General features: G+C 36.2%; 1 protein-coding gene across 5 annotated transcripts in view; it reads left to right on the top strand.

Moving 5' to 3' along the window:
* NELL2 (neural EGFL like 2) overlaps positions 1–24,311 on the top strand; it is a 531,530-nt gene that overhangs the window by 208,864 nt on the left and 298,355 nt on the right. For all 5 annotated transcript variants that reach the window (XM_077170643.1, XM_077170642.1, XM_077170644.1 and 2 more), the window contains 6 exons: positions 8,616–8,789; positions 8,880–8,976; positions 11,985–12,057; positions 12,228–12,310; positions 13,235–13,363; positions 14,869–14,971. In XM_077170643.1, coding sequence (XP_077026758.1) covers positions 8,616–8,789; positions 8,880–8,976; positions 11,985–12,057; positions 12,228–12,310; positions 13,235–13,363; positions 14,869–14,971 — 659 coding nt within the window. The remainder of the gene's footprint in view (positions 1–8,615; positions 8,790–8,879; positions 8,977–11,984; positions 12,058–12,227; positions 12,311–13,234; positions 13,364–14,868; positions 14,972–24,311) is intronic.

Raw genomic sequence — 24,311 nt, 5'->3', positions numbered from 1 at the left:
GCTACACTTCTCAGTTTCCTTACCAACAGTGAGTAGGTACATCTCTTTCTTCACATTTTTCTCTAGCACTTGTTTTTCTCTGTTCATTTTTAAGCAGTTATATTTGCACATCATGTAATCCAAGCTGAATAAATAGACATGCCTTCACCACCATAATATGAAGACATTTCCTTTTCTTCTGCATAGAATGCGTACCCCTCCCCCATGGCCCCCACTTCTTGACATTTAGTTTTGGCATAATACCTTTGACATTCAGTGGAAGCATATGACAATGTTACTGTTGTCTATAGACCCTAGCTTGCATTGGTTGTACGTTTTCCTGTATACCATCTCATTTTCAAGACTTTATAATGTTGGCATTCATTTATACTCCCTCGTGCAAAAACGTTTTTATATTTGTACATTTAATCATGATCATTCTGCATTCTAGGCATTCATAAGTCATACCGTTTCAGTCTTTATCCTCTATCTTTCCTTCTGGTTTCATATGTGACCCCAGGCCTTCTCTCTCAGTCATACTCACATTCAGTTTCATTCAGTGTACTTATTGTGCTGCCATCAAGTAGTGCTTGGTATCCATTTCTGAATTTTTACAATCAGTCCTGTTGCACAATCTGTATTCCTTCAACACCAAATGCCCATTCTCGACCCTCTTTCTATCTCCTGATAACCTGTGTTCTTAAATTTAACTCTCAAAGTTCAGTCATTGATATTAGTTCATATTAGTGAGACCATACAGTATTTGTCCTTTTGTTTCTGTCTAATTTCACTCATCCATGTTGTTACATGCTTCATGACTTTATTCTGTCTTACAGTTGTGTAGTATTCCATTTTATGTATGTACCACAGATTGTTTAGCCACTCAGCCATTGATGGGTATTTGGGCTGTCAAGCTTTTTCCAAAATGGTTCCCTCTTAAAAGGCTTCAGTAAACAACCCCACCTTCAATGAGTGGAGACACATCTCCATGGAAACCATCTAATCAAAGGTTACCACCCATGTTTGGGTGGGTCACATCTCTGTGGGAATAATCAAAATGATTCCACCCAGCTATATTGAGTGAGGATTAAAGGACAGATTTTTTCTGGGGTACATAATCTCTTCAAACTGGCATATTCATGGTGTGTAATTCTTTTAATGTGCTCCTTGGATTTGATTTGCAAGTATTTTGATGAGGATTTTGGCATCTATATTCATTAAAGAGATTGGTCTGTAATTTTCTTTTCTTGTAGTTCATTGTCTGGCTTGGTATTAGGAAAATATTGGCCTCATAGAATGAGTTAGGTAGCTTTCAAATTTTTTTGAAGATTTGAGCAGGATTGGTGCTAATTCTTTCTTGCATGCTTCATAGGATTCACATGTGAAACCATGTAGTCCTGGACTTTTCTCTTTTTGGAGCTTCTTGATGACAGATTTGATCTCTGTACTTGTGATTGGTTTGTTGAGGCCATCTGTTTTTTTTTTAATCTCAAGTCAATGTTGGTTGTTCATACCTCTCTGGGAAGTTCTCCATTTCATCTACATTGTCTAGTTCATTAGCATGTAGTTGTTTACATTATCGTCTCATTACCTCTTTATTTCTGCAGGGTAAGTGATTATGTCCCTTGTTCCATTTCTGATTTTATTTATTTGCATCTCTGTTTTTTATCAGCCTTGCTAAGGGTCCATCAAGTTTACTGATTTTCTCAAAGATCTAACTTCTGGTTTTGTTGATTTTTCTCAATTGTTTTCATATTCTCAATTTCATTTGTTTCTGCTCTGGTCTTAGTAATTTCTTTCTTCTTGCTTGCTTTGGAGTTAGTTTGCTCTTCTTTCTTTAGTTCTTCCAAGTGAGCAGTTAATTCCTTGATTCCTTGATTTTTGATGTTTCTTCTTTTTTTAATATAAGCATTTAGAGCAACATATTTCCCTCTCAGCAATGCCTTTGCTGCATCCCAGAAATTCTGATATTTGTGTTTTCACTTTCATTTGCCTTGAGATATTTATGGATTTCTCTTGTCATTTCTTCCTTGACCCAGTGGTTACTTAAGAGTATGTTGTTTAGCCTCCATACATTTGTGAATTTTCTGGCCATCTGCCTGTAATTTATTTCCAACTTCATCCCATTATGATCCACAAAATTGTTTTGTATAATTTCAACCTCTTTAAATTTATTGAGACTTACTTTATGACCCAGCATAAAGTCTCTCCTTGAGAGTGATCCATCAGCACTTGAGAAAAATGTGGACCATACTGTTGTGGGGTATATAAATGTCATTTATCTTATTATTCAAAATCTCACTTTCCTTATTGATCCTGTCTAGATGTTCTATCCATTGATGAGAGTGCTGAACTGAAGTCTCCAACTATTATGCTAGCAGTGTCTATGCCTCCCTTTGGTGTTTTCAGTGCTTGTCTCATATATTTTGGAGCACTCTGGCTTAGTGCATAAACATTTATGATTGTTCTATCCTTTTGTTGAATTGTTCTATTGTTAATACACTGTCCTTCTTTGTCTCTTTTAATCGTTTTACATTTTAAGTCTAATTTGTTGAATATCAGCAGACATATCCTGGTCTTTCCTGGTTGTTGTTTGAATGAAATAGCTTTTCCTTACCTTTCACTTTCAACCTGTTTTTGTCCTTGAGTCTAAAGTGAGTCTCTTGTGGACAGCATAAAGATGGGTCCTGTTTTTAATCCATTTTGCCAGTCTGTGTCTTTTAATTGGCAAGTTTAATCCATGAACATTTAATGTTTTACTTTAAAGGCAGTACTTTCTTCTATCATTTTTTCTTTTGGATATTATATGTCATATCTGATTTTTTCTCTGTTTACCTTTACTGATAGACTTCATTTCTACACTGTTCTGCAGAGCTTTCTCTCTTGTCTTTTCCTATCTGCTTGTACTGACCTGTTTAGTATTTCTTGTAGAGCTGGTCTTTTAGTTACAAATTGTCTGTGATTGTTTGAAAATATTTTAATCTACCCCTAATTTTTTGAAGAACAGTTTTTCTGGGTATAAAATTGCTGGCTGGCAGTTTTTCACTTTCAGAATCTTAACTATATCATGCCACTGCCTTCTCACCTCCATGGTTTCTGATGAGAAATCCACATATACTCTTATTGAGCTTCCCCTTATATGGGATGGATTGCTTTTCTCTTGCTTCTTTCAAAATTCTCTGTTTTTGACATTTGACAATCTGATTAGTAAGTATCTTGGAGTACATCTTTTGAATCTATTCTGTTTGGGGTGTGCTATACTTCTTGGATCTGTAATTTTATGCATTTTATAAAAGATGGTAAATTTTCAGTGACTATTTCCTCCCTAAGTCTTTCTCCTCCTTTTCCCTGCTCTTCTCATTCTGGAAACACATGTATATTCATGTGTTTCATGTTATCTTTCAATTCCCTGAAACCCTGCTCATATTTTTCCATTCTTTTACCTGTATTTCTTTTTGTGTGTTGAATTTCAGATGTCCCATCCTCTAATTCACTAATCCTTTCTTCTGCATCTTCAAATTTATTGTTGTAGGGTTCCATTGTTTTATTCATCTCTTCTGTTGTGCCTTTCATTCACGTTAATTTCTTTGATTTTTTTTTCAACTTTTGAGTTCTTCTTCATGTTTGCCTAATGTCTTCTTTATCTCCTCCCTCAACTTGTCAACTTGTTGTCTGTTCAAATGTCCTGAATTGGTTCTTTCAGCTCCTGTGCCATTTGAAGTGTTGGTTTGTTCCCTTGACTGCACTGTATCTTCAATTTTCCTAGTATGACTCATTATTTTTTGCTGGTGTCTAGGCATTTCATTTCCTTAATTAGTTTATTCTGTGCATCATTTTCACCGTATTACCTAAGGTTTTCTTGCTGGATGGCTTTGTTTTCTATCTGTTCTTTGATATCCAGTTCAACTTATTCAAGACTTTTAGCATAGGTTCTGTTTAACTGATCAGAATTTTTGATTTCCTGTTTTTCTGTTTCTTGCCTTGCCTATATGGAGCCTTTTTTTTATAGACCCTAGTCAGCTTTTCCCAGAGCAGGCAGGCCCACTTGTCAGGAGGAGAGAGTAGCCAGCATCAGTTTTTCCTGAGGGTGAGACCCAGAAGGTTGTCAGAGTTTCCTATGAAGCCTCTAGACTCTGTGCTTTTTGTATTCTGCCTAGCCTGTGGTGCTTGCTTGACTGTACCTTCCCACCAGCTTAAAGTGATGTGGTGCCTTTAACTTCAGCAGACTCTCCTTGTCAGGTGTGTAGTTGAGACAGTGCTGCAGTAGCAGGCAGGCTTTGATTGGTTCTGTTTTCTAACCTCTAGGGCTTAAATCCCCTGTAGGAGGGCCTCCACTTGAGCTTGGACCTACCCCCCTTTTCTTGGGGCAAGATCTTGCCCCACCTCGCCAATTACACTTTTAATAAACAAATTTGTACTGCTGAATACAAGCTCTCAGCACAGATAAATCGAGAGCAAGCAGGAAAGTAATTCTATGGTCTTTTCTAGCAGAAAGGAGACAGGGGTGAGAAAGAAAGAAAAGGGAAAAACGGGAGGCTTTTGGAGTCATGCAAGCTCAGGATACTGGAAAAGGGCTGTGCCCCAAAAAGGGATACATAGAGCTGGTTACCAACTCCGGCTCTTGAGTGGTGAAACTTGAGGGCTGGACACTGGGTCTGAAAAGGGATTTCTTCTTCTTCTTCTTCTTTTTTTAACTGTTCTAAGTAGCTCATTAGAGAAAGTCTCAGGCATTTTCAATTGTCAGCACTTACCCAGGCAAGGGCAGAGTTGAGAAAGTTCTGAGAGACGAAGTTTTAATCAAGTGAAGGAGATATTTGCATAAGAGCAAGTCTTGCCCAAGAAAGAGGGGGGTGAAAGGCAGACCCAGCTCAAGTGGTGACCCTCATTTAGAAAATTCAGACCCTAGGGGAAAACAGAAACTGATTAAGCTTCCCTTCTGTCTCAGCTTCTCTGTCAACCACACCCCTGGCAAGGACAGAGTTGGCTGAGAATTAAAGGCGCCCCATCACTTTATGCTGCCAGGAAGCTGTGGGCTGACAGGTACCACCTGTTGGCTAGGATAGAAAAGGCATAGGATCTAGAGGCTTCACAGTAACTCGACAACCTATTGGGTCTCATCCTCAGGGAAACTTATTACTGATACACCTTCCTCCTGAAATCTGGGCCTGTCTGGTCTGGGAAAATCTGATTGGAGTTGCTCATATCTGAGGATACCCCCCCCCCCCCAAAAAAAAAGGAAAGAAAGAAAGAAAAAAAAAGAGATTCCTTAAAGGAATGGCAAGAACTAGAAAAACAAGAGCTGAAAAATTCTGATTAATTAAATAGAAACTATGCTAGAGGTCTAAAATAAGTCAAACTGAATGTAAAACAAACAAACAAACAGAGAACAAAGCCAAACAACAAGAAAACCGTATGTAAAAGAGTGAAAATGACTTCCAGAATAAACTAATGAAGGAAATCAAATTCCTAGGCATCAGCAAAAAATCATGAGTCATACTAGGAAAATCAAAGATATGGCCTAGTTGAAAGAACAAACTAGTACTTCAAATGAGATACAGGAGTTAAAACAATGAATTAAAGATGTTCAAACAAATATACTAAATCAAATAAAAAATCAAGTCAATAGTTGAAGTATGATGTGGCAAAAGAGATGAAGGACATAAAGAAGATACTTGATGAACATTAAGAAGAACTAGAACTTTAAAAAACAAAGGGCAGAACTGTTAGGAATGAAGGGCACAAAAGAAGAAATGAAAAACACAATGGAGACTTAAACAGCAGTTTTGAAGAGGCAGAAGGAATGATTAGTGATCTAGAGGACATGGCATCTGAAATCCTACATATAAAAGAAAAGATAAGGAAAAGAAGGGAAAAATGAGCATGGCCTCAGGAAATTGGGTGACAACATGAAGTACATGAATATACATGTCATGAATGTTCCAGAGAAGAAGAGAAGGTAAAAGAGGCAGAAGGAATAATGGAGGAAATAATCACAGAGAAATTTTCATCCCTTATCAAAGACATAAAGTTACAGTCCCAAGAAGCACAGCACACCCCAAACAGAATAGATCTGAATTCTGAAAGCAGCAAGAGAAAAATGATCCAGCACATATAAGGCAAGTGTGATAAGACTATGTAGGGATTTCTCTGGAGAAACCATGGAGCCAAGAAGGCAGCGTTATGAAGTAGTAAGAAACTGAAAGAGAAATACACCAGCCAAGGATCCTATATATGGCAAAAATGCCCTTTCAAAAATGAAGGAGAATTTAAAATCTTTTCATACAGATACTGAGAAATTTTGTGTATAGGAGACCTGATCTATTAGAAATACTGAAGGAACACTACAGGCAGATTGGACAATATTAGAGAGAGACATTTGGGAACGAGTGTAGAAATGAAGACTGTTAGTAAAGGTACAGAATAAAATCATGATGCATGCAACAATGTGGATGAAACTTGAGGGCATTATTTATAGTGAAATTAGCTAGAAACTAAATTACAAATACTGTGTGGTCTCACTACTAGGAATTAACATCAATGAGAGAACTTTGAGCCTTAAAGTTGAGAACCCAGTTTATCAGGATATAGAAAGAGGGTCAATATGAATCATTTGTTGCTGAAATAGTATAGAATGTTCAACAGGATTCACTGTAAAGATCTAGAAATAGATAGCACAGTACTACCTCATGGTAGCACAATATTGTAAGTACACTGAACAAAGCTGAGCATGAGTGTGGTTGGGAGAAGAAGGCAAGGGCCATGTGTGACACCAGAAGGAAAAATAGAAGATAAAGACTGGGACTGTATAACTTAGCAAGCCTAGAATAGACAATGATGTTGATTAAAGGTACAGATGAAAGATTGTTTTTACATGAGGGAGAACAAATGAATGTCACCATTTCAAGGTGTTGAAAATGGGATGGTGTATGGAAAGAATACAATTAATGCAAACTAGGGTCTATAGTTAATAGTACTATTGTAATATACTTCCATTAACTGTAATAAAGGTAGTATACCAAAGCTAAATGTCAGTCAGGGGGATATAAGGGAGGGCTATTGGGTTCTTGTTATTGTTGTTTCTTCTTTTTATTCTTATTAATTTTTTTCTGTTCTTCATTCTTTGTGGAAGAAATGGAAAAGTCCTCATGTAGATTGTGGTGGTGAATGCATGACTATGTGATTACACTGGGAACCATTTATTGTTTACTTAGGATGGATTGTATGGTGTGTGAATAAAACTTTAAACTTTGAAAATAATAAACTGAAAATATAAGTGCTGGAAAAAATGTGGAGAGAGAGATGTACCTATTCACCGTTGGTAGGTGTGCTAGTTTTAAACCGTTATGTACCCTGGAAAAGCTGTGTTATTGGGCGGGGCCTTTTCACTGGGTTGTTTCCATGGAGATGTGACCCCTACCACTCAATATGGGTTTTAAACTGCTTAAAGGACTCCAGCGGGGAGTTCTTTAAGAGGAAGATCTTTTGGAGAAAACACAAGCTGTTGGAGAAAGAAAATGCCCCAGCAGAAGCCAGAAGGACCCAAAGAAGCTAAAAGACCCATTTTTTTAAAACCGACCCAGGAGAGAAGGGCCAGCAATGTCACTGTGTGCTTTCCTTTGTGACAGAGGAAAAAGGACAGATATTATAACATCTCACCAATATGAACTAACTATACTGTGCAAATTCTGAGAATTGAATTTGAGAGCATAGGTTATCAGGCAATAGAGCATAGGGAGAGATTGGGCAATTGATGATGAAGGAGTACAGAATGTTCAGTGAGGCTTATTGTAAAATAAGGCAGAAGTTCCAGCTCCCTACATGGTCTCCAGTGACACTGTGGTAGGGGTAGTCTCATAACTACTGGGTCATAGCTAAGGTCCTGACTCTCTACTAGGCCTCCTCTGATGCTATCACTACAGGGAGGGATAGATGTGATTTCACTGCTGCCATGTGAGGGGTGGAAGTTCAGGCTCCCCATGTGCTCTCCATTGATGTGCAGCCTCATTATTGGCCAACAGGGTTGAAAGTATTGGCCCTCTACTTGGACTTCTCTTGGACTGCCCTGAAATAGGTATAGGATGCCCTGTTACTGCTTTGGGAAGTTGAACTATAGACTCCCTACATGGCCTTTGCTGACATGGGTAGGATTAGGGCCACAGGGTTTTTTTTTTTGTGTGTGTGTGTGTGTGTGTGTGTGTGTGTGTGTGTGTGTGTGGTGGTGGTGCTTGACTGGAGTAGAATGTTCATTTTATAAAAATTTTCTATCTTACTATGCTATACCTTTCCTGCTCCTTTGGCTAGGCAGAATGGGCTCTTTTACTGGGACATTTTTTGTTTGTACTTGTTTGTATTTCCAGATTTCCAGCTTCTAGCTACAAGTCTAGAACGTATAAAGGATAAAAGAAGACCTAGGAAATTCACCATTGTATTTTCTCTCAGTTCCCAAGGTTCTTAGCAAGTTATCTTTTTTCTTTTATTTTTTAGATTTTTCTTATACTTTTTAAAATTGTTCTTACTTGGAGGAATAGGAAAAGTGTGCCTAATCCATCTTTCTGGAGGCAGAGGTCATCTCAATTATATTTGAACTTTGTTTTCTGAATACAGTGGGTCCCATATGGTCCTTCATCTCTGTGCAGGTACCTGGAACTGGAAAGCAGTGGCCATCGGAATGAAGTTAGACTCCATTACCGCTCAGGCAGTCACCGTCCTCACACGGAAGTGTTTCCTTACATTTTGGCTGATGACAAGTGGCACAAGCTCTCCTTAGCCATCAGTGCCTCCCATTTGGTTTTATACATTGACTGCAATAAGTAAGTGAAACAGTCTCAGTTCAGGAAATGGACGATTCTGAGAAATGACTGTCTATTCACATTCCTTCTCTGATATTTATTTTTTTGCAGAATTTATGAAAGAGTGGTAGAAAAGCCCTCCATGGACTTGCCTCTGGGTACAACATTTTGGCTGGGACAGAGAAATAATGCACATGGATATTTTAAGGTATCTTTTGAGACTAAGGTCTGAGAATCAGTTAAAAATGTCAGTACTTTCTAATGAGTTTGAAAAAGTACATTTTATTTTTTGGTATGAGACAAAATTTATATAGTTTTTCCCTTTTTATGTTTGTATTTTTGTTTGTTTTCTATTTGTGATTTTTAACACTGGCATTTTATTTAGCCAGCAAAAACTGTTTTCTTTTTTTTTCCCAAGTGCATTTGATCTTTAGATATTGCAGATATGATCAGAAGGCTGCAGTCAGCACAGTTAACATGTAATTCTTGAGATTAGTCATTCAAAGAAAAATCTAAAGCGCTAATATACAAATAAACTTTGTGCCACTGAAACAGAACCATTGATGATATTTTTATAAGGATTGCTAATAATAGAGGATGGGAAAGCTTTTTGATATTCATTATTCATGATCTCCTTGTACTGTAGGAAGTGAGAAAGGAATACATGTAGATGCACAAGTCCACAAAACTAGAAAGTAGTTATTATTTTTTCAAAGTGTCTGCTTAGAGACAACACTCCACAGAATTTCATCTTTGTAGAGGACATAAACAGTATCCCATTTAACTGTCTGTATTTTAAGTTTAAAAAAATAAAGCCCAGAAAATTGTTTGACTGCACACTTGTAGTATAATTGTTTTCACATCAATACTATGAAAGTGTCTGCAAAAAAGTGTCTGCAAAACGAAAGTGGCTAAGTAGATGATTGTTACATGAAAGAATGGTAGGTGGTGTGTCTAACTCATGGGTTTCACAGTAGAGTAGGTATGCAAAGTTTATAATCCCAGAAAGGTGTTTTTAAAACTTAAATAGTCTGTTATGTAGCAAATGCTTTGAATAATAATTGAATGTAATTTTGTAAAATTACATGTAAAATGTAACATTGAATAAATGTTTCATTTATTCCTAGCCCTGCTAGCCTTGATGCAGTGCCTTTTGCATATACATAATCCTGCTAAGAGAGGTTAAATGATTTGCCCAAAGCTAGGCAGCTAATAAGTGGCAGAGATTAAGGACTGATTCCATGCTTGCAAATCCTAAAAAAATCTGTGCTTTTTTTTTTTTTTTAACTGTTTTTATTGTATAATATAACATATATACAAAGCAAAGAAAAAAAAGCAGCGATTTTCAAAGCACTTTTCAACGAGTAGTTACAGGACAGATCCCAGAGTTTGTTATGGGTTACCATTCCATCTTCTCAGACTTTTCCTTCTAGCTGCTCCAGGATATCGGAGGCTAGAAGGAATATTTATTTTTTTTATCATCACAATCAATTTTTTTTCTCTTTTTTTTGGTAAAAAATAACATATATACAAAAAGCAATAAATTTCAAAGCAGAATGCAACAATTAGTTGTAGAAGAGGTTTCAGAATTTGGTATGGGTTGCAATTCTACAACTTTAGAGTTTTACTTCTAGCTGTTCTAAGATACTGGAGACTAAAAGAAACATCAGTATAATGATTCTGCAATCATACTCCATTTGTTAAAACCTACCACCTTTGTATAACTCTAACATCACCTTTGATCTTTCTCCCACTCTTTAGGGGTATTGGGGCTATGCTCATTCTAACTTTTTCGTATTGGAAGGGGCTATTAATAATAAGGGATAGGGGAATAAAAAAACAATACTCTTTTCCCATATAAAAGATGGCAATTGGGTGCTGTGAGTGCCAATTCTATTCTCTCAGGAAGACAAAGCTACTTAATCATTCCAGTCCATGGAGTTCAGATGTGACTTCAGAATCCTTCTCACAGACAAATTGTATGCACACCTGTAGGGGTCATTATTTTTGCTGTAGTGTGTGAATGGTGCCCACTCAAGTTGCAGGTTACCCAAGCTCTACAACTGTACACGGTAGTACGGTTTTCTCATTGCCACTTCCAAGTGATAAGAATTTGTACATAAATTGCTTTCTTTATCCAAACCCAAGCAAACAACACATCCAGCAATTGCTGCCACCAAATACTGAAATAATTATTATTCAATTGATACCCTTTTTGTCACCCTTTTTGTGTTATGCTATTAACAATATTAAACATGTAGGTGATATATAGGCCAATATTTGACTGGTAAATCTGCGTAGGTACATTCAGAATTGTCTTGACAGCATGGTGGTTTTACCACCCAAATGACATTCTGTTTGCATTCCTAAAATGAATAAAGTGAAATATCAATTAAAGAAAATATAAAAAGTTGATGAAGGAAGAGAGGAGTAGTGGATGAAAGGGACAGCTGGAGTGTGTTGGTAAGGTTACTTTGGAACTACCATTAGGACTTTTCTTTAAGAACCCAACAAGCCGGAAGCTAATTATACCTAAATGACAAATGATGCATGTAAGTTTTGCCTATAAACACATGATATAGCCTTCTGTGTAAAATGGGTAATTTCCAGCTGACATTTTAAAGAAATTAATGCTAAAACTTTCTGTATTTCTCATATCTTGCTGCAACTGTTTAATAAATCTGTTGTTCTTTTGGAATTAAGAAATTAATTTTAAAAGATATTGAAAAGTGAGAAATATTCAAATGAGCATTGCTTTCATGTTGCAGTTTCCTATCCTTTTATTTTTGATGATTACAGTTTATTGAAAGTTGGCATCACTTTCATTTTTGTTGAAACCAGAACTGATTTTCAGGTTAATTTTTTAAGGTCATTTTCAAGGCTTACTTAAGTATCTAACTAAAAATAACATCTCAAAATAACACGACTGTTTTCTCTTAATTATGTCTTGACATTTAATCTTAAGGCCTTAAAAATATTATCAATAAGAGAGTACATGGATAATCGTCTATTTTGCCCAGTGTATTTCTTTTCCTTTGGTGTGAAGTGGAAGTAATGTATTAAAAAATACTCTTTTCTCAGGGATTTGCAGTCTATCCTGTAGTCTCACCTGTTTGGTCTGTCTAGTCTGTCTTGTCTGCCTTCATGAACTTGACTGCTGGACGTAATTTGGGTAGATGAACGTAATATGTCTTTTTTAAAATTTTTCACACACAGGGTATAATGCAAGATGTGCAATTACTTGTCATGCCCCAAGGATTTATTGCTCAGTGCCCAGATCTTAATCGCAGTAAGTCTATTACTTCTTGCACTGTGTGATGAAAAGTGTGTTTCTTGCTTACTTTTGTCCATAATGTCAGTTTGAAATTGGACTTCCCATGTATTAGTTGTCAGCATAGATTTAACTGGGTTGAACTTCCTGTAAATACAGCTTGACCAATGTAGTGTTTGTAATTCCAGCCTGTCCAACTTGCAATGACTTTCATGGACTCGTGCAGAAAATCATGGAGCTGCAAGACATTTTAGCGAAAACATCAGCCAAGGTAAAAGCTACTAAGAAATACATGGGGGTAGTTCAAGTCCTTGCGTTCTTTATAGTTCCTTTTATAACCACAAATGTTCACCTTTGAGAATGTTCTTATACTCTGCTGTTTGCTGAGAACTGTAAGCTTTCGCAGTCACTGATTCTAAACCCCTGCTCCAGGAAAGGGTTTATCAATATTCAAATCCTAGCCATCTGTATAACAAAGATTCAGTAAATCAGAAATGTAGCAGCTTGTCTGATTTATACATTGTTTATTACAATAGGATTTACTGTTTAGTTTTATTCTCATCATTATTTATTTTTATTGAGTTTTTCAGAATAAGGTTGGTGGTGGGGAGGACATTGTGAAGAATATGGACACCAGAATTGTGTCCTGGAAGTGGTCCCACCAAGTACTGCTACCACTATATTACCACTCTGTTACCACTGTGTTACCACTGTGGTACTGTTCACTAATGTGAATATATCAGTTTTCCCTACTGTTTCGCAAGACTATTTCATGATAGTTACTGATCACCCAAAGGTTACGCTGTGTGTTGTATGTCGTATATTGTATGATTAATTTCTCGTGTAATATAAATTTAAAGATTTATTTTTTCATCTGTGTAAACGTTCATGAAGTTAAACATCCTTAAAAAATGCAAAATGCTTTTCTGCATTGTGGGTGGTGCTATTTTGAATTAACCTTTGATTGTTGTTCTCATAAATTATGCTGTTCTTCAAAGGCAGGGAGCAAAAGGAAGAGGGGGAGAAAACCTTTTCTTTACAATTAAAGGCTTAAATAGATTTATTATAAAAACCAGTTGGGCATAATGCTCATCACCACTCTATAATTAAGGAAAGTAGGATTCCTACTGGAGTGTTGTGCATGTCTGCGTTGCTGGAATGGTGAACAATGTGACCCCCTTTCTTTGTGCCACAGCTGTCTCGAGCTGAACAGCGGATGAATAGATTGGACCAGTGCTATTGTGAAAAGACTTGCACTATGAAGGGCACCACCTACCGAGAATCTGAATCCTGGACAGATGGCTGTAAGAACTGCACATGCCTGGTATGGCTTCCGTTTGAGTTCAGACTAAGGGGACTCAGATGCCTCCATTCTTTAAAAATTTATTAAAACAATGTAATCATGAAAATTTCAAGACCCATTTCCTCAAGACACAGAACTAAAGTGCCAGGCAAGCTGGTCAAATCTACAGAACTGGGTATTGCATTATTAAAACCCTTTCCAGTCTATAAAATGACGATGGTTTCAGGAGTGCCAGGAAGTTGTATGTTTATTGGTACACACAAGAAGTTAGCAATTTAAATTAGGACAGTTAGGTGATTCCCAAAAGGATTCAATTCTTTTATCCTTTATATTTCCAGTGATTTTCCTCTTGTGTTTTTAATACATTTTAATGAAGCTAAATTATATGCAATGTTGAATATTGTGGGCATATTGGGCCTTATAAACAAATTATTGAGTTCAAATAAATAAGGTTTTTCTAATTTTTACTAATAAAGTAAAATATATTTGTGCATTAATATTTCAAAATAAATATTCTTTTTCAAAGTAGAGTTCAAAATAAGTTTGGTTTATATGGAACTTTTCCATATAAACTCATCTGTTAAAGCTGGTCAACTGGAAAGAAGAGCAGTATGTCAGCCCTTTTTTAAAAAAATTTCCCTTAGTTCCCCTAGTTTATTCAAAAGCAGAATAGTATGCATCCGAAAGGTCAAAGGTAGCTGAGAATGCCTGCATGTGTGTGTGTGTGTGTTGTGTGTGTATCTGTTGTGTTATTTGCATTTAGGACCATATAATACCAAAATAGTAGAATGTTCCAAAAACAGTAGAGCCTCCCTAAACTTGGTAATTATGAAAATCCAAAAATCAAATTGACTAAAATAAGGGGATGTGGTACAGTAAGGTCAATAAAATGACTAGGAAATCTTGAGCAGCTGGGAGTTTTGGTTGACATTCAGGAATTAAATTCTTTGTGATCCTGTCTGCAGTTTGGTGCTTCCTTGGGGTGTTGGTCTGCCTCCGCTTAACATCCATGAAAGAGATTCTTGGTCCTTTGATGGTGCAGCCTTTCCAGGAATCTCTTGGGTTGTTGGTGCCAGTTTTGTGGGCTAATCTGGCCTGAACTCAGCCTGTTATTTCCCTTCCAAGTTGTGCCCTTCACTCTAACTCTATCTTATCTACCTTCTTACTGAAGATGAGAACTCGTAGCTTTGTTTGGAGCAACAGCTAGGCAGAGGATGGGAGCCCATCACCAACTGTGCTGTAACCCAGTTTATATTGTTGTGGGTGTCTGTATCATGAGATTTTACTGTATACTAACCAAAGATAATTTATGACATATTAAGTGGAGTGAAGAGTTTGGCGTTAAGGAATATATTCAGGGTGGGCTGCGGTGGCTCAGTGGCAGAGTTCTCTCTGCCATCCAGGTTCGATTCCCGGTGCCTGCCCATGCAAAAAAAAAAAAATCTGTTAAAAGAAATATATTCAGTGGTACTTGAAGATTACTAAACTGCAACTTGGAAATTCTTTAAATGTTGTTTTCTTCTCAGAATGGAACGATCCAGTGTGAAACTCTGGTCTGCCCGATTCCTGATTGTCCGCTTAAGTCTGCTCTTGCATATGTGGATGGCAAGTGCTGTAAGGAATGCAAATGTGAGCATAACTTTTAGTCTGAATACTTTGTTTCCCCAAAAGTAAAGCTTTGTAATCATACATGGTTGGCTAACTCTGGGCAAGCTAAATAGCTTTTAGAAGTGATAGAAATAGGAAAATGCCTTTTCTATTTTGGTTTGTTAGTTCTTTTCCTTTTGCTATACTTGTATTCCAGCAGGAATTTTTTTCTTGGAAATATCTGTTTTCTATATTAATAGTAGTAGGAAAGATGTGAAGAAATTTACTCAAAGGCATTTCACTTACTAATCTACTTGATATAAGTAACTCACAAATAAGTGAAAGAATGGTTCATACTCAGCCACCATAACCAAGGAAATCCTTGATACAAGTAACCTTCAACAGCAGATGATATGCTGATCTATCAACCCAAACCTCAGATGTCCATGTTATTACATGATTGGCCATTGTGGACTAGGGCCATGACCTTAATTTGTAAAAAGAAGACTCCCACCAGAGAAAGCTTTCTTGCCTTTTAGCAGTTATTGTATATAGTTCACTTCTTTGACTCATCTCTAGCTATTCTCATAGGGTTCTAAATCATTCATTCAATATCAGGAAAGCATTTCATCTGTGTTACTTATACTTTAAGAGACTGCACTTAAATTGTTGTTGAAAGAAGCATTTAAGTGTTTACCTGTTTTTGAACGAAGGAATAGCAACATGCAGGAAGGCTGACTTGTTATAATAAAGTTTGGAGAATATACAGGGACTGTTGTATGTAAAAAATATATTCATACATGTACGTATATATATACCCACACAGAAACCCAGTGGCTGCTTTTGTTATTTGTTGTTGTTTCCCCTACTCTTGTATAATTGCCTACAGAGTGTACAATGTGCTTCTGCTGGTGAGAATAACCAGTTATCAGAGACAAATCAGGAAGTCACTTTGTAGTCCATTGAATTAATTCCCTCAGGTGCTCATTTATATTTAATTTTAATAGGCTTTACATCGAAGCCAATCCATTTCATCAAGTATGTTAGCCTAATCAAGTAGATGTCATGGGATCAGGACAAAGTGAATACAATTATTCTTATACATGTTACCAGCTAATTTTCTTCATGATGAGTAATCTGAGTTTCTCCTTAGACTTCTCCTAATAATTTGAAGCTTATGGTGATGTTCTTGTAAGGGCCCTGTGTAGAGCTTTATGTTCTACAGTAGCAGGGATCATATTTTTTGCCTTGCCTTTTTAATTCTTCATTCCACCCATACTTGTACATTATTACTTGTAAATCTGATAGATTTGCATTAAGTGATGTCAGCTTTGTTAGAGACAGGCTGATTGAAATAATGGGCCACTGTGATAGAGCATTAGTCAGAAATGGTGAATTTCAATTCTGATATTATCATTTGTCTCTGTTAACAACAGTAAGCTGCCTACTAAATCAGACTAATGCTTGAACTCTTCTCCAAAAGTATGCTGTTAGAATTATTGAATTGGTAAAATATTCTGAGATTCATTAATACAAAATGTTTCTGGCAGACTTTTATATTAATGATTAAAAATCTATTGGTTTTGCCTCATATATAAAATAGTGAGAACTGGAAGTAAGTAATCAGGGAGGGAACCACAACATCATTGAAAAAATGCCAAAATCATTTATTAAATCTGTTTATATGGATAAAAAATAATAAGGATAAAGTGACTGCCTTTCTGGTCATTTCTAGCAATATGTCAGATAAATGCCATAGAATATAGAATGCTTGTGACTACATTTGTTTGTATTTGATTATTTGAACTTCTAATTCTGATAAATTCAACACTTTATAGCAAGATATTTTTAGTAAACATCCATAGAATTTTTTCCTCAAGGGAAATAGGCATTTAGTTTATGTGGGTAACTATCTTTAGAGATGTTTGGGAATGAGTGTCTACAAAGCATACTTTTAAAGCAAGTTTCTAAGATATTTCAGGAAATGTACTCCTGAAAAGTTTTGCAAGGACTTATAAAAGGCAGATAACATTTGAAATAATTTTAATAATTATCCCTAACTGACTTGTTTAGTAAATATGTATTTTCACATGTGCTTTAGAGTGGGAGAAACCAATAGTCTTACATATCCTTGAAGTTGCTCTTATATGTATATGAGGGAGAACAGTCTCATTTTCCTGTATTAGTTTGCCCAGTATTATCATTATTATAATTTCTGAGAAACTTCATTTTGGCAGAGTAAAAGTGAAGTCCTATGTTTTTTACTTTTTTCAAACGCAAGCATAAACCTTGCTCGCAGGTCCTGTACTCATTCTAATTATCCTTGAAACTCTTCTCCTCAGTTGTCTTTTAAATGACATCAAATTAATAAAATGCATTCCTTAGTGGGAACTGTTTAAAGAAATCATTTATTGTTTCTGAAGCCCTTGGAAGGTAAAACACATAAAGTACCTGCTGAATGTGTTACCTTGTCACCATCAAAATGAGCAAAGCAAATGCATGCGGCCAGTTAGTTTTTGGTTTTCTTTAGCTGGTGCTTTCAGTCTTGCCTCATTCAAGTTGTTTGTGTAATTCTGAGCAGCCCTATTTTGCATCTTGCTTTATATTTCCCTCAATAACTTCGGCTCCAGTCTTTTATCCTAATATGCTGGTGAATAGCAAAAAGGTTGTCGTTCTGGGAAAGAAGTCAGAGCGAACTAGGCCTGTCACTTTTTTTTATTTGAATCTATGTAAGTGAAGTGTTGGAAGGAGGGGCTTAATCTTTCCTGCCCTGTGGTTAAGCTACTTTGGTGATGTGAATCAGGGTAAAATCCAAAGTCAAGAGTGCCAACACCAAATTATTAAGGAAATTAGAATCACAGCTGTAGTGAAGTCATATCACTTCCATGTATTATAAAATACAAACTTTATTTCTCATTTGATTTCTATAAGTCTGTTTGGTAGGTCTCCATCTTCCTAATAAGAGGGAATACTTAACTTGGGTGAGGAACACACAATTTGTCCCAGGAAAGTTCCACCTGAAAGGGCCGTGCTCTGCCAGCTTGCTTCCTTCCTTAAACCATCCATTACAATTACTTCTGTTAATGTACCACAGCCTTGTCTACAATTGAAGCACTGTTAGGCAGTTTTCCAGTTAGGGGCTATATGAATAGTCCTTCTGTAAACATTTTTCATACGTCTTTTGGCATAAATAGGCATGCATGTCTATGAGTATATACTTAGGAGTGGAATTGTTTGATCATAGGGTAAAACTGTTTTACTCTATGGAAAAAAACTGCTCTACTTTTAGGCAAAACAATGTTGCCATCAGTTTTCTGAAGTGGTTATACCTGTATACTCTCCCACCAAGTATATGAGAGTTCTAGTTGCTGCACACCCGTATCACACTTGGAATTTTGGGTCTTTTTAATTTTAGCCATTTTAATGAATGATATTGTATTGTAGCTTTAATTTGCATTTCCATGATGATTAGTGAAGATGAATACCTTTTCATATGTTCATGGGCCTATTTCATTAATTTTAAATGATAGGAAATAAGACTGTTTTGGTAAATGCACTTTTCCAAAGAGCATTTTTTGTGCTTTTGGCAGGAGGAGGTAGTTTGGTGGGTTTGATTTTTTTTTTTTTTTTAATTTACACATTGGCGTGCAAATCTGGATGACTCTTGCTTGCCAAGTTGCTTAAAATGCATAGCAAGGAGGGGTGGAGATTAAAAAAATTGGTATTCAAGTAACTGGGGACTTTTTTAAAAGCAAATGACAATCTAATAAAACTGATTCAGACAATTTTGAACAAGTGATTCTAGGGATGAGGAATAAAAGCCAGTGGCATATGATTCACCAAGAATCACTTTATGTTTTTAAAGGAAACTTATTTATATAGGCTATGTTAAAAAAGAAAGTAAATTTGGATCAAAGAAACCAATAAACTTGGTGGTCTCTAAAGGAATGCTGGAAGCATGGGAAATAAGCGGGATGAGCTATGGGTTCTCATGCATGAACACAATTATAAATTAGTTGGCATTATGGGACACAAAGGGCTACATGACTGGAATGCCAGTGTCGAGTGAGGGGATCTATGCAATAATATAAAAGGTAGAAATAACAGTCAAAAGGAAGGTGTGCTGTTTCATCTACCAGATGCAATACTTTTAGAAAGCTTCCTGAAAGCTGGTGATTATTATGTCAAGCAAACAACAGAATGATCTGAAAGCTAATGGTTTTGCTGCAACGGATGTGTACGGTCTTAGTATGCATCCAGGCTTTTCTTAGTAAATTAGCTAATTTAGTATTTCAAATACTACTGGATAAATCATAAACTTTGAACACTTCTGAGTCTATTGGAATGCATAGACAAATGGGTAAGAAAATACTCTACTGTGCACTACTTAAGATAATTGAGTTTATGAAAGGGAATATGTTCACTAAAACAGAGTAGCAAAGTTTTTTTAAGGGGAGTTTTCATTAAGATAATCCTGTAGGCTGCTTTAACACTGTCATTAAATTGTGCTGATTATTTTTTTCATAAACTCCTCAAAAGGCCTTTGGCATATTGCTACCTTTTAAATATAAAAACCGGTAAACATCAAATCAGTGGTGAAATAATGACCAGGCAATATATTAATAAATAAGAATAATTAACAACGTAGCCTTCAGATTAATTACTCTACGAAACACCACATGACATATTTTAATGATCTTTAGAAATATTTAAATCTACCGTTAGTCAACTTCTGGCAGAGCTGGAATGCCAGGAAAGTGCAAGGCAGAATCAAAAGGTGATGACAGTGTCACCCTGTATGTCACAGACCTGAGTGGTCTAAGTGTATCAGTGTAGATGGGGAGTCCCTCCAAATCTGGGGTCCTTGCTCCTCACAGCTTAATATGAGCCACATTGAACAGGCTGAGGAAGTAAAAGAGGTTCATTTACACGACTAGGAGGGCAGGGGAAACTTCCCAAATCTGCCTCCCCATAGTGACTTTTCAATTGGCCCTTAGATACTTTAGAGACAAGGAAAGATAATCATCTTGGTTAACAGGTAACTAGGGCCTGGAGAGCATCATTAGTTCCTTATCTCAGTTATTTTCTACTTCCTTTAGGATTTATATCCTCTGTGACACCTGGGCATGGTGCCTCCAACTCTGGGGTGATAGATAAAAGCTTATACGTATCTGGGTGTGGACTTTAAATTCATTTACATGTTGCTCTTTTGACACTCAGAGCTCCACTTCACAGCTTACTTACAATTTTAAGGTTGTATTTAAAAGGCTACTACTACATAAGAGTTGGTTAACTCTTACTATCATTATTTTCTCCTAATCTTAGTACAGTATTTTTAGTGTTTTAATTAAAAATATTGTGTGCATATCGTAGAAATTCAAACCATACAATAATAGGTAAAATAAAACATAACAGTTCCTCTTTTTTCCCCTCCTCTAAACTCCTAGTACATTGCATATCTTTTCAGATGATTTTTTTGGGGGGGTGCATAGTCTGGGAATCAAACCTGGGTCTCCCACATAGGAAGGCAAGCGTTCCACCATTGAACCACCTGTGCACCCTCAGACGATTTTTAATTCATCCATCCAAATAAATGTGTGTGTAGGCTTTTTACATATAGTAAATGCTATAATACATTTTTATGAACCTTTTTTATTAGTAATATATCTTGGAGACTTTTCCATGCCACCTAACTTTAAAAAATGGCTGTGTATTATTCCACTGAATAGTTTGTATAATCGTATTTCTTCCCTCTGAAAGGATATTTGGTTGTCTCCAATTTTCATACAGTATTTTATGAAAATATTGCAGGATGCCATTTATACACAATCTCTGTGTATTTTTATATGGCTTTACATAGAGGGTAAATTACTGATGGTGAAATTTCTGGGTGAGAGACTATGTCACTTTAAATATTACCCTCTCTTGCCAAATGACTACAAAATTGGCCTTGCTGCCTCTCCCCTTTAGCGAGGGAACACTAGGTGGCAGTGCTGAGGGAAACCTGAAAAATAGTACTTTCTCTTGTTTTCACTTAGTCTTCAGAAAGCGCATTAGGGAAGCTTTTTTTTAACCAAGCAACCTTGACAAGGTAGTGTAACATGGGAGCTCCTCCAAAGGTAGATTGTGTATGGAAGCCCAAATATCTTTGTTTTACCATAAACGATATTATATTGTCTTGTGAGCTCCTGTGAAATTATTGTTAAAATTAATTGCTGTTCTGCACCTTCAGTAAATTCCATAGATGGCATATGAATACATTGTATTTATTTTTTCTGAGATGAAAGTGGTTTTCCAGAATACATAACATGGGCACTGCTCTCTGATTCTGAGGCATTATGCTGTGCCTATATAATCATGTTTTATTTTTAAATAATAGAGAGTACTTGGTTTCTCGTACTTCACTCTAAATTGCAATTTCTCTTCATTATTAAAATCCTTGAATAAATGTATTCTGCGGATGTTTTTATTTTGCATGCCCTATTACATTTTATCAAAAAGGATTTATTTGCTCGTATAATGACATTGCTTAAATGGCCTAAAACTCTTTAGAAGAAAGCTTTATGCAAATCCGTTTGTAATAATAATGAAAGCAAACTGTGTAGCACAATTCTGGGAGGCTAAAAGTGGAACTCTTTAGGTGATCAGAAGGCTAGTCCTCCTTCTTAGCATAAGGTATAAGACTTTGAGACAAGTGAGAGGATTTCAGACTTTTAACAAAGTAAAAGAAGGATAATCTAGGTATCATTCATATGACACCTAGATTTTAAGACGAAAACCAATTATCATAGGGAGAAAATGCAGCTTCTTATTTGTTGTTAGGTAATTTGTTTAAAAAATGAGCTTATTTTCCTTTCAGTGGAGATCATACAAAATGGCATTTTGAAATCAGTATAGGGAACAATAAGAAATATGTGATTTAAGTATCAATTGTTTTTAGTACTTATGTGTAAGGTAGCAACTCTGGAAGATCAGCTGAATAATGAAATGAATGGTCATGTAGTACCTTTTGTAGATTTAAAGCCACAGCACCCACTATTCCCAACACAAAGCAGCAACTCATCTGCACTGGATTCTCCACAGGATGCCTTGAATAATATATGAGTCAAGCATTTACAGATTGCATAAAATTATTATAGATTAAAAATTAAATGAAGAAAGCACAACGATATAGAAGTTCAGTGTGAGAAGGGGACAAAGAGGAATTATCTTTTTCAGCTTAGAGATGGTTGCAATGGAGTACAATTCAATTGCATTTCCTTAATGCAAAAGCTGGCCCCAAATTCAAAATTATTTAATGATAGAAATACATATGAAGGGCAGACACCCGTGGCTCAGTGGCAGAGTTTTTGCCTGCCATGCTGGAGACCCAGGTTCAATTCCCAGGCCCTGCCCATGTTAAAAAAAAATACATATGAATATGAAATTTCTTTAAAAAGTTGTTCCTGGAGTGGGTGGTGGTAAGAATGGAGCTGTGTCCAATTCAAGAACATTAGGCTACTTGTGGGAATGGCTTCTATAACTCCAAGACTTAATACTAGAATATTCTACCCACATTATATATGAGAACCTCTGCTTAGATTTTGCTTGTACGTGGCAGCAGCACCTGTCCACATCCTTTCTTCATCCCTGTTGCTGGAATACTGCCCCTTTTGGGAAACTGGCTACATGGTCTTGTTACCAGACAAAGGCCATGGATTCTTCTGCCAAATGCACTCAATAACCAATTTCTGAGACACCAGGTTTCAAAGAGAGAAGGAGTTTATTACTAGGTGCGTAGCAGGAGAGCAGATGGCCTAGCGGCCCATAATCTGTCTCCCCAAACTGCTGTAATTCGGATAGTTTTTAGAGAAAAGATGGGCAGGATTTAGGATTATGAACACAGTAGCCCAAGATGATGTAATTAGAGGTGATCTGATTGTTGAGCATAGACAGATTGATTACATGATTAGTCACAGAATGTATGGAAGAAAATGGTGGAATAAGGTATAGGTGACATGTAGGTTAGTCTAAGCTACTGCGCATGTCCGGCAGGCCTGCTTTGGTTAGATCTTCTCTTGGTTATCAAGATAATTTTGGACTTGGGTGGGTTAATTCTGGGTAGACCTAAGACCCTTCATTAACAAAATTGCCCCCCAAATTCCTAAAGTCTGGGAGAGGGATCAAAGGAGAAGGAGGACTTGTAACAGAGAAGATAAGAATTAACAAATGAGTATGGCTCAAATCATATTTAAATTTCTTTTTAGTCTCCAGTGTCTTGGAGCAGCTAGACAGAGATATCTGAAATTATGGCACTGTAACCCATACCATACTTTGAAATTTTTTCTAAAAGTACTTATTAAAATGTAGTTTGAGATTTATCACTTTTTTGTATATATGTTACATTTTACAATAAAAAACAATCAGAACCAAAAAAAAAGTCATTCAGTGGCCATGGAGAATTCTTTGGCCCCCAAACATTTTTTTTTAAGTTTTCTTTGTCTTTCCATCAGTAAAGTCTTTTTGTAATTACTGGTGATGGAATAAATAATTCACATCCTCTTAATTTTCCAAATCTTTTGTAGCTTACTGCATTCTCATAAAATTGTTTTATTTTTGTCAGGTTGTTCTGCTGAAATGAATTGTGCTATCTCAACATTAAATTAGGCCGTTCTTATTCAACTTTTAAATGTTAGTGCTTCAAATACATGGAATGTTTTTATTTTAGGTCATGTAAAATAATAGTAATAAAAAAGAATAAAGGTAACTCAGTATTAAAAAACATTAGGACAATTTATTTTCCAAAAGATTAAATTTCCTTTTTCCTTTACAAAAATGTCCCCATTATTCCATGCCTTTAGAATTTTGCTCCACTGGATTCCTGGGGTTATTTCACAGATGTGATCTAGGAGGAACTGGAGAGCCTGCACAAAAGTATCTCATGATGCTAATAATGAGTGTGTGCAAATGGTTTTGGATATTTTCTCAGTTTTTATTCAGTCTATTTAAGCCCTTTTTGACCAATCTCAGGTCCTCATGGATTATTGTAGCATCATTTGTAAGAAGATATGAACCATGAACTTTTCTTTTTCTGTCATTATTGTTAAATTTGGGAAGTTAATACTTTGTTATGTTTGGAATAGGAGGGAAAAAACCTGCAATGAGTAGCATGTTCTTTTCAGACTCTTCTATGGGTAAGCATCATGGTTTTAAACCTTTATCTGGTTGTAAATTAGGTCATCGTGCAGCAAAGCGGTATTGAAAGTTTTTCCTAAATATGCTTATGCCTGTAATCTACCTCCAGCTTTTCTCAGACCCTGAATCTCAGAGGGTCGCTACTTTTATTTTTTGGTTGAGAAAAAAGGAGGGGGTGGGCTAGCGTAAAACAAATGAACATTGTACT

This window comes from Tamandua tetradactyla, chromosome 7 (genome assembly GCF_023851605.1).
Source record: "Tamandua tetradactyla isolate mTamTet1 chromosome 7, mTamTet1.pri, whole genome shotgun sequence".
NCBI classification, from domain to species: domain Eukaryota; kingdom Metazoa; phylum Chordata; class Mammalia; order Pilosa; family Myrmecophagidae; genus Tamandua; species Tamandua tetradactyla.
This window is presented reverse-complemented; position numbering and strand designations above follow the sequence as displayed.